The 9925-nt window shown below is 51.2% G+C and overlaps 1 protein-coding gene across 2 annotated transcripts; it reads left to right on the top strand.

Annotated features, from left to right (window-relative positions):
• The first annotated feature begins 1090 nt into the window (after positions 1-1090).
• Positions 1091-9863, top strand: CTPS1 (CTP synthase 1). 2 transcript variants are annotated; one of them, XM_015883683.2, is made up of 19 exons: positions 1091-1215; positions 1325-1502; positions 2157-2327; positions 3543-3643; positions 3749-3865; positions 4111-4194; positions 4505-4585; positions 5001-5152; positions 6044-6176; positions 6508-6596; positions 7094-7188; positions 7713-7775; positions 7855-7898; positions 8444-8540; positions 8638-8693; positions 8779-8875; positions 9022-9166; positions 9532-9622; positions 9746-9863. In XM_015883683.2, the coding sequence occupies exons 1-18, from the start codon at positions 1138-1140 to the stop codon at positions 9614-9616; spliced, it is 1866 nt and encodes a 621-aa protein (XP_015739169.1). In that variant the 5' UTR covers positions 1091-1137; the 3' UTR covers positions 9617-9622; positions 9746-9863. The 2 variants fall into 2 exon arrangements, with proteins under 2 accessions (XP_015739169.1, XP_015739170.1); XM_015883684.2 differs by having other exon boundaries at positions 1110-1215; positions 1333-1502.
• Positions 9864-9925: the final 62 nt, after the last annotated feature.

Below are 9925 nucleotides of genomic sequence, written 5' to 3'. Positions count from 1 at the left end.
GTGATAAATACTGAGGACCCAACTCTTCTGTTCCATAGGTTGAGAGCTGTTCCTGCACCTTAATGCTTGGCACAGCAGGTCTGGGCTGTAATGTGGTCTGACACCTGCAGTGAGCATCGGGGCCAGCAATGCCTTTGGCAGCTCCATCCAACAGCCGTTCCCTGTCACTTGGGTTTAAGACCATCCCGTCCTCTGCAGCTCCTGCAGTCATTCCTGCCCTCCAGAGGCAGGATGCGGGCAGCGCCTCCCAGCTCAGCACGGAGCTCCTATTGTGAGAGCATCATCATCATCATCTTGATTTGGGTGATGGGAAGTTGGAAAGGACGTTTCATTGATGGGAAGGAGCCCCTCTGGCTCTCTGATAACCCCTTCAAGTTTCCACTTCCACACGTTATACCTCGGAAAGCCAAATTGAATCAAAGAGTTCTTAGCTCACAGCTGCGTTACGTATTACAGCTGCAATTGGTGCAACGAAGCAAGAACAAAAGCTGAACGTCTCCTTGTGATGCAGAACGAGATCTAACAAAGGGCACAATCAGCAGCAGCTGAACGTGGAGAGAAAAAAGGACTTTGCAGCACTTCTGCTTCCAAAGTTAAAGCTGCCCCTTGGGCTGTGGGCAGCACAAAGCAGCCAAGGGGAGCACATAGAGCCCGGCCAGCACCAGGGTTGCAATGGAAGCTGATGGCATCTTGTTATTGAGCTTACAGGACTGTGCCCAAACACCATGGGAAGCTCCAGCTCTGGGAAACTACTGATAACCAGCAGAATGCCTTCATTAATACCTCGATTAGCTTATCAGATGTAGGGCACACTGAGCTGGACGAGGCTGCTGATGCCTCAGCAGAATCCTTTGCAGTGCTGGAAGGAATTTGGGAATCATTGAGGATTAAAATTCCTCCGGCCCATCCGGTTTGTCCCTGTGCAAACACAGCAGCATCCCCGCATTAGGAAGCAGCGCTCCCCATGCCATGCGCTGAGCTCAGCTCTGCCCCATCCTTTTCCTATTCAATGGCGCCCCCTAGCGGCCATCTTTGGTATTACACACCACTATCACGCCGCGCTTATTAAGCCCCGCCCTCTAAGCCTGCCAAGCCCCGCCCCCTCTGCACTGCGCATGCACCCGAGGGGCTCCGCGCATGCGCACTGCAGCGCGCCGGCCTCATGCGCTTGTGCGCCCAGCAGCTCAGCCCGCAGGATCCCGCGCGCGGGAACAGGTGAGCGCCGGTTGTTCAGTGCGGGGGGCGCGCCGGCGGGAAGGAGGGGCGCGCCGGCGGGAAGGCGTGGCGGGAGTTGTCTTGGCCCCATCCTGAAGCGCGCTGTCAGACCGGCAGGCAGATGAAGTACATCCTGGTGACGGGAGGGGTGATCTCGGGTATCGGCAAAGGGATCATCGCCAGCAGCATCGGCACCATCCTCAAATCCAGCGGGTTGAGAGTCACCTCCATTAAGATCGACCCCTACATCAATATCGACGCCGGAACCTTCTCACCATACGAGCACGGTGAGCGCCGGGCCGGGGGGAGCCAGAGAGCTGCGGAGGAACATCCAGTCCCACCCCACCCTGAGTGCATCCCTCAGTGCCGCAGCCCTGTGGTTCTGGAGCACCCCCTGGGCATAGACCCCCCAGCATTCCTGCTTGAGGATCTCCTGTTGCTGTTAATCGGGAGTAAAGGCTGATCCTTTCGGTGTCTAGTGCTAGATCAGACTCTTCAGCGGGGTCTGTGTGGTGATTGGATGGGGGGAAATGGTTCCAAACTGAAAGGGGAGATCTAGATTGGATATAAGGAAGAAGTTCTTTACAATAAGGGTGATGAGGTGCTGGGATGGGCTGCTCATTGGGGTGGTGCTGCCCATCCCTGCAGACACCCAAGGTGTGGCTGGAGGGGCTGTGAGCACTGATGGAGCTGTGGGTGTCTGTGCTCATTGCTGGGAGCTGGACCAGATGGCCTTTAAGGGTCCCATCCAACTCAAAGCATTCTATGATCCACAGCCTCATTGCAGGGAGCTGAAGCGAGCACTGAAGTCCTACAGACCGAACCACCCCATTCCCCCAGCTGCTCCCCATAACACTTTTGTTGCAGTCCCTCTGCCACACACAGCCTTCAACCAGCAGCCACGTTGCTCTGAGCTCTGTGTATGTTCCTCTGTGCTGCAGGAGAAGTATTTGTGCTGGATGATGGCGGGGAGGTGGATTTGGACCTTGGTAACTACGAACGCTTCCTCGACATCCGCCTCACCAAAGACAACAACCTGACAACTGGGAAGATCTACCAGTATGTCATCAACAAGGAGAGGAAGGGAGACTACCTGGGCAAAACAGTCCAAGGTGATGTGAAGCTTTGTATCTTGATGCTGAGGAATGTGGTCTGTATTCCTGTCCTGCTTTTGGATTCCATCTCGGTTTGAGGCCTGGCCCGTCCCTGTGATGTGTATGATCCTGTTAGATGAGAAATATAACACAAGCCAGCAGTGTGTGCTTGCAGCTTGGAAGGCCAGTGGTATCCTGGGCTCCATCAGTAGAGGGATGGCAGTGGGTGGGGGGGATTGTCCCCTCCACTCTGCCTTCATGAGTCCCCATCTGCAGTACTGTGTCCAGATCTGGAGCCCACAGCACAAGAAAGGTGCAGAGCTTCTGGATTAGCTCCAGAGGAGGCCACAAAGATAATTAGAGGGCTGGAGCAGCTCCCATACAAAGACAGGGAGCTGGGCTTGTTCAGCTGTGGGGTGACCTCATTGCAGCCTCAGTGTGTTTAAAAGGGGGTTGTAAACAGGAAGGTAATCAACTTTTTACATGTATAGATACTGACTGGGCAGTGAGGTGCTGGCACTACTGCTGCCCAGAGCTGTGGATGCTCCATCCCTGGAGGTGTTTAATGCTGGGTAGGGTGGAGCCCTGGGTACATAATCTAGCACTAGACCCAGAGGCTGGCAGCCCTGCCTGCAGCAGGGGGTTAGAACTCGCTGATCCTTGGGGTCCTTTCCAACCCCAGTCCCTTTGTGACCCTATGGATGTGCTGCCTGACCTGTATCTGGGACTTGGATCTGTCTTTCTGACACAGCCAGTCCTAAATGGGAACTTCAGACCGACATGGATAATTTGCTGGCTGGCTAAGACAGTTACTTAAGACAGTTAACTCATTTAAATAACACTATAGTGTCATTAGAAGACCTAAAGGATCTCTGAGGATCAGATCAGCCTCTATCCTTCTCAAAACCCCCACACAGCTGTTTTGGATAAAGATTTCTGTAGGCAGTTTAAAACAAGCTGATTCTCTGAGCTCAGTGCGTGGAACTGTTTGTACTGGAAGCTTCAAAGAAACATCACTCACATCTGTTTAAATGGAAGCTGGGCTGCATTTCTTGCCAAGGCACCTCTTGCAAATGGCAGCCAAAAAGAACCATTTCAAACATATCCAGCCTTGAAAAATGCACATCGGTGCTTTGGGAAGAGATTTGGGATGCAGCAGCTGTTAGTTATTGAGAATTTCATCTGCAATGAGTGGAGATGGGGTCTAACTTGTTCTCTTGGCTTCTTTCTCAGTGGTCCCCCACATCACGGATGCCATACAGGAGTGGGTGATGAGGCAGGCGCGCATCCCTGTGGATGAAGATGGAGTGGAACCCCAAGTTTGTGTGATTGAGGTGTGTGATTCAACTGAACTATATGCATGTGTTAATGCACTTCAATGGGCCTTTAATGGATGCCACGATGCTAACTTGAATTCTAAACACCTTTGTCTTTCCCAGCTCGGTGGCACAGTGGGTGATATTGAGAGCATGCCCTTCATTGAGGCCTTCCGCCAGTTCCAGTTCAAAGCCAGGAGGGAGAACTTCTGTAACATTCATGTCAGCCTTGTTCCACAGGTATGGAGCTCATCCAGGTGGATGCTTCCTCTGAACCACCTGTTTCACTGCATTCTGAAACCCTTTCAGTCTTACTCGGGTTTCTTCTGGTTGCTCTCAGCCATTGGGATTAAAATACAGATTGAATTGAAGCTGGTGTGAATTGTCTAAGAGCCAGGTCAAAGGAGATGAATAAGGATGGGGGGGTCCCCAGTCATGTTGTGTAGCATCAGACCTTAATGCAGCTAATTCTTCTCTTTGACCAGCCGAGCTCCACAGGAGAACAGAAGACAAAACCCACCCAAAACAGCGTCCGGGAGCTCAGAGGTCTCGGTCTCTCCCCAGATCTGGTAAGCTTTGTTGTTTGGGTTTGGTAATGAAGCACTGACAGTGTGATCTAGCACTCAGTGGGGGGTTGGAACTCCATGATCCATCAGGTCTCTTCCAACCCAGAGCCATTCTGTGGCTGTGACCCTGTACTACAGGGGCAGCCTGGCCTCTTTAATGCTGAGGCTGGGAGCTCTTGCATTGGTCCTACACCACAAAGCTGTTTTCTCTCCCAAGTCAGAGCCTATGGAAGGATGGCTTTGTTCAGCTTTGTTAGCGGGTGCCTGAGTGCTTCTGTTTTGCTTCACAAGGGTGATGTTCCTGCTCTGTCAGATCGTTTGCAGGTGCTCCACTCCCCTGGATACCTCCGTGAAAGAAAAGATTTCCATGTTCTGTCACGTCGAACCAGAGCAGGTAAGTATTGCTGTCTGCAGGTACACGCAGTAAATGTTCTGGCTGTTTGTTGGGTGCTGTATCTGAGCACAGAGCTGATGTGTTCCAGCTTTGCCTTTCTGGGAGCTGCATAATTCATTTGCTTCTTTGTCTTACCTACATCTTTACATCAGCAAACATTACAACAATGGTCCCTTTTATGCTGGCATTTTGTTATAAGTAAATACACTTAGGCTTGGAATTCAGTGGCATCCAAGGTATTTTCTGTCTAGCTTTTGACCTCTAATGATGTTATTCTTCCACTCAAGCCTATGTGAAGGGAATTGCACAGGAGTTTAAGTGGGGCTCGCAGCTCTGCTGCTGGCCAGGGGCTGTGAGTAAGCTGGATCTCACCATGCACTTCCCAGCCCTAATGCTGTTGGTATTTGATGCACAGGTCATCTGCGTTCACGATGTCTCTTCTATCTACCGGGTTCCTCTGTTGCTGGAGGAGCAGGGGGTTGTGGATTACTTCAGGCACAGGTTGGACCTCCCCATTGGCAGGCAGCCCCGCAGGATGCTCATGAAGTGGAAGGAGATGGCTGACAGGTGAGCTGCGGGGTTGGGAGCCTGGTGGGATTCCTCTGCTTGTAGCTCATGGGGTTATGAGTGTAACCCTGTTTCCATTCAGTGTCGTCTCCTGCCTTATTTTCCTCCTGGGGGGAGAGGATGGAGGTGAAAAAGCTGTTATTGTATAGCACTGCAATCTGTTTGTGGGCATGTGTGGCAGTCATTGGCCACGTGGATGAAGAGCAATGTGCTTTGGGTGCACATTCAAGAGAGTGTTCTGTAACTCAGTGATGCTGGGACACCACAGGGCTCCATTGGAACACCAAGCTGAGGGTTTTCAGTCTGCACCTGAGCCCTGACACATCTCTGCCCTGGGAAGGAGCAGAGCTGAGTGATGCTTCCCTCCCATTGCAACACAGAGCATCTCATTTGGGCAGGTGCAGCTCTCATTGAGCAGTGTGATGGAAGGTACCTAGCAACTCTGGCATAAAACTCCATCAGAATCCCTTAGCTGGGAGCTGGGAGTTCACCACGTCAAGTGCTGGGAGCACAAAGGAGGCAGCACAGCATAAGCTTTTTGTATCCTTGTATTCCTGGCTGTTGCTTTGAGCTCTGTCAGCAGTGCAGGGATGCTGTACAGGAGAAACAGGCAGAGTTGTGCTTTGATCTCTCCTCATAAATTACTGCTGGCTTTGTAAAGGCACTTTGGATCTATTCCTAACAGCTTTTCCTCTCACTTTGCTTTTTGTTTCTTACGTTCTTGCTTTGACGTTTTTAGGTCACACTTGCCATGGGAGGCCTGCTCTTCCACAGGAGGTTTCTCTTCCCATTGGCAGACATGCTGAGCTGTTCCTGTCACTCCAAAAGGATTGTCAGTGCTTTCTACCCCCATTTTCTCTTAGTAACCCTCACATTTTGCTTTACCTTCAGGTATGACCGTCTCCTCGAGACGTGCTCCATTGCACTTGTTGGCAAGTACACCAAGTTTTCAGACTCCTACGCCTCCGTCATTAAAGCACTGGAACATTCTGCACTGGCTATTAACCATAAACTTGACATCAAGGTGTGTTATTTCCCCCTCCCAAATCCACCTGCAATGTCACCCCTCTTCACATGGTTACTCAGACCATGTGAGAGTGGATTATTCCACTGAGCTTTGAAGCTGTGTTGGGTTATAGCATCCAGACATCTGCAGTCAGGTATAGAACAGCAACATCTGTGGGTATTGCCCACCAGTTATGTTTAATGATGGGGAAGGGGGTCTGGTGTCCATGCACGGAGGCCTTGCATCGCCTTATGGAACTGTGTAGCTGTGTTCCAGGCTTCAGAAAGAGAAGGGGATGGTTGTTGCAACTGGAAAACCCATTCCTCATTGTCTTTTCCTTTTTGCTCAGTACATTGACTCTGCTGACTTGGAACCTGCCACCCTGCAGGAGGAACCTGTCCGATACCACGAGGCCTGGCAGAAGCTGTGTGGTGCCCAGTAAGATCCTTATGTTTCTTTGGGCTGTGGCTGATGTTTGCTGCTGTTGATGCTCTGGGAATGAAGAGCTGTGCTGTAAGCCTGTGTCTTAGGCACCGTGCACAGCTATGCTGCCCCCAAAGTCTTATTGATGGAATTAAGGAGAGAAGAAGTGATAAATGGGAAGAAGAGGTGATAAATGGGATGGAGGGGAACTATTAAGAAAGGTGGGGTATCCTCTGAAGGGCAACAGGAGGGAAAATTGATATGCACAGCAGAAAGGAAGTGGGAGAAGAGGTGGGCACTGCTCAAACCAAAGGGGAAGGGAGGGAGGGTAGAAGTGTGCCATGCAGTTCTGTAGGGAGATATGAGGAGGGGAAAAGTTGTTTTGCAGTGCATGGAAATGCTGAGAGCCAAAGAAATGAGAAGAGGGGGCAGGTCCAAAGTGTCATGGAGGAGAAGCTGTGGGAGCTGTGCTGGTGAGCACTGTGTGAATGGAGTCTTTCATCCTGGTGCAGTGGCGTTTTGGTTCCTGGTGGATTTGGTGTTCGGGGCACAGAAGGCAAAATCCAAGCTATTTCCTGGGCAAGAAAACAGAAGAAACCCTTCTTAGGTGAGAAATGGTTTTCATCCTTATGGAGAAGTAAAGCAAAGATGATTGAATAACAGTGTAATGGACTTCAGTATGAGCTTTGCTGACTTCCATCGCTGTCCAGACTTCAGAATGTCAAAGATAAGAGCTGAGGGCAGCAGTGCTCTGTGCTCAGCTGTGCCACCACCTGAAGCAGGACATCATGGAGCTGGGGTTGGCTGGGGTGGTAACGCACTGGAACATGTTGCCCCATCCCTGCAGGCATTCAAGGCCAGGCTGGATGTGGCTCTGGGCAGCCTGGGCTGCTGGTTGGTGACCCTGCACACAGCAGGGGGTTGGAACTGGATGATCACTGTGGTCCTTTTCAACCCAGGCCATTCAGTGATTCTGTGGGGTGTGATGGCAGATCCCTGTGCTGAGGTCTGAGCTGCAGGGCAGGCTGTGATGATCTCACTGTGTTTGCAGTGTTGGTGCACGTGCTTCACTGCGTGGGCTCAGAGATGCCTCATCCCCACCTCATCTGTGTTCTGCCTCTTCTTCTGCAGGAGTCTGCTTGGGAATGCAGTTGGCAGTTGTGGAGTTTGCACGCAGTGTTCTTGGTTGGGCAGGTAATTGCACAGCACCATCTGTGAACTTCTATGAGAGGGACTTAAAAAGTGTTTCTAAGCCCTGGATTTAACATTACAGATGCGAACTCAACAGAATTTGACCCCAACACCACTCATCCAGTGGTGAGTAATGCCACAACTTGCTTGCTGTATCTTCACTATGCTTGAGTTGGTTTCCATCCCTTCTTAATCTGCATGGAAAGTGCTGTTTCCTGCTTGGCTCTATGGCACCTGCTGCTTCTGAGGGCTCTGTAGAAACCAAAGTGTTTTCTCAGAGGGGGAAAGACAAAGCTGCCTCTCTTAAAGGGCACTTGGAAGGCTGTCTGATTTCATAGGGGGATGGACCACATGCAGTGATAACCAGGTCCAGTGCTGTCAGTATCAGCTTAATGATGACATCAGTAATGAACAGAAGCAGACAGCAGTTTGTGGGTGGGTTTGTGAGCTGTGTTCTCAGGCTGCATGCAATCCCACCACCCCCACACTGTATGTGTTCCATATCGCCTTCCTGGAACATCACTCTGCTGCTCTGCCTGGTCAGGACATCATCCCTTGGGCTGCTCTCCTTGTTTTCTGCAGGGATTTTGCTTTTCCCCTGTTAATGTTCTGTTGTCTACATGGGGCTGTTTGTGTCCATCAGCCTCATCCTGCTCTGAATATTACCCCAGGTGATCGACATGCCAGAACACAACCCTGGGCAGATGGGTGGAACTATGAGGCTTGGCAAGAGAAGAACTCTCTTCCAAACGAAGAACTCAGTCATGAGTAAGGCATTTCCTACCTGCCTTGTTCTGAGGGCTCATGGCATTGCATGGAACCGGTTGGTGTTTGCTCACAGATGTTCACTTTGCTTTTGGTGCAGGGAAGCTGTACGGCGATCATGATTTCTTGGAGGAGAGGCACAGACACAGATTTGAGGTACAATTGCTGCTGTGGCTGCTGGTCTCCCCTGTACAACCCAGGCACAAAAGGGGGATGGATTCTCTTGCTTCTCATCCTCCAGGTCAATCCAGAGCTGAAGAAATCTTTTGAAGAGCAAGGCTTGAAGTTTGTCGGCCAGGATGAGGAAGGAGAGCGGATGGAAATCATTGAGTTAGAAGGTGAGTGTGTCACAGGGTGAGCTGTGGGTGTCAGCATCTTGTAGGAGCAAGAATCAGGGTAGGGAAGACCCTGTTATCAGCAAGCACATTCAGCCACAGACCTGCAGACTTGTTGCTGATGCATTTTGCTTTTCTTTCCCTTGTAGACCATCCATTCTTTGTGGGCGTTCAGTACCACCCTGAATTCCTCTCCAGACCCATCAAGCCATCCCCGCCGTACTTCGGGCTGCTGCTGGCGTCTGCAGGAAGGCTCGCACATTACCTGCAGAAGGGCTGCAGGCTCTCACCCAGGTGGGTTGGAGAACAACCACAGGCCTCTTGTGGGGCAGCACAGCTTCCCATGGGGTGGAGTGTCATTGATTGGTTCTGAAAGCTGTTTGATGGATTAAAGGCTGTTGGCTGTCACCAGGAGGCTGGAAGGGAACACGTGGTGCAATGGCTGAGCAGTCTGTTTGCTGGTAGCTTTGTTGGTGTGCTCTTAAAATATCTGTTCCAGAATTAACCTCAGGGTTTGCCAATTGAAATGGACACACGTGGCCCAGCCCCAGCTGGATGGCTCTGCACGCCTCACTTCTCATCCTCGGGCAGAAGGAGGCATTGCTCCCAATGCACAGCACTCATCCTACATCCTACAGCATTGCCTCTGTCCTCTGCAGGGACACATACAGCGACAGGAGCGGCAGCAGCTCGCCTGACTCGGAGATAACGGAGCTCAAGTTTCCATCCTTCAATCACGACTGATGCTCGGTAACTCCTGCTGCTCCCAACCCCTTCCCTTATGGAAAGGAAAGCTCCTTGGCTGCAGTGCTGTGTGTGTGGATGTGCATCTGCTGCCATTCAGCATCACTGATTCCTTTTCTTTTCCTCCAGCTGCGTCGTGGCTGAAGAAGAGCCCCCATTTGGATTTCTGGGCCCTCTCACAGCAATACGTGACAGCTCTCCGCTTCTGCCTTCCCTAAGTTATGGTTTATACACTTTTGTTACAGCATCCTGCTCGTTTCCTCAGCTCGTCTTTTGCTTTTCGCCGTTGATGTTGAATTGCAATGGGAG

Source organism: Coturnix japonica, chromosome 23 (assembly GCF_001577835.2).
Source record: "Coturnix japonica isolate 7356 chromosome 23, Coturnix japonica 2.1, whole genome shotgun sequence".
Taxonomy (NCBI): Eukaryota; Metazoa; Chordata; class Aves; order Galliformes; family Phasianidae; genus Coturnix; species Coturnix japonica.
This window is presented reverse-complemented; position numbering and strand designations above follow the sequence as displayed.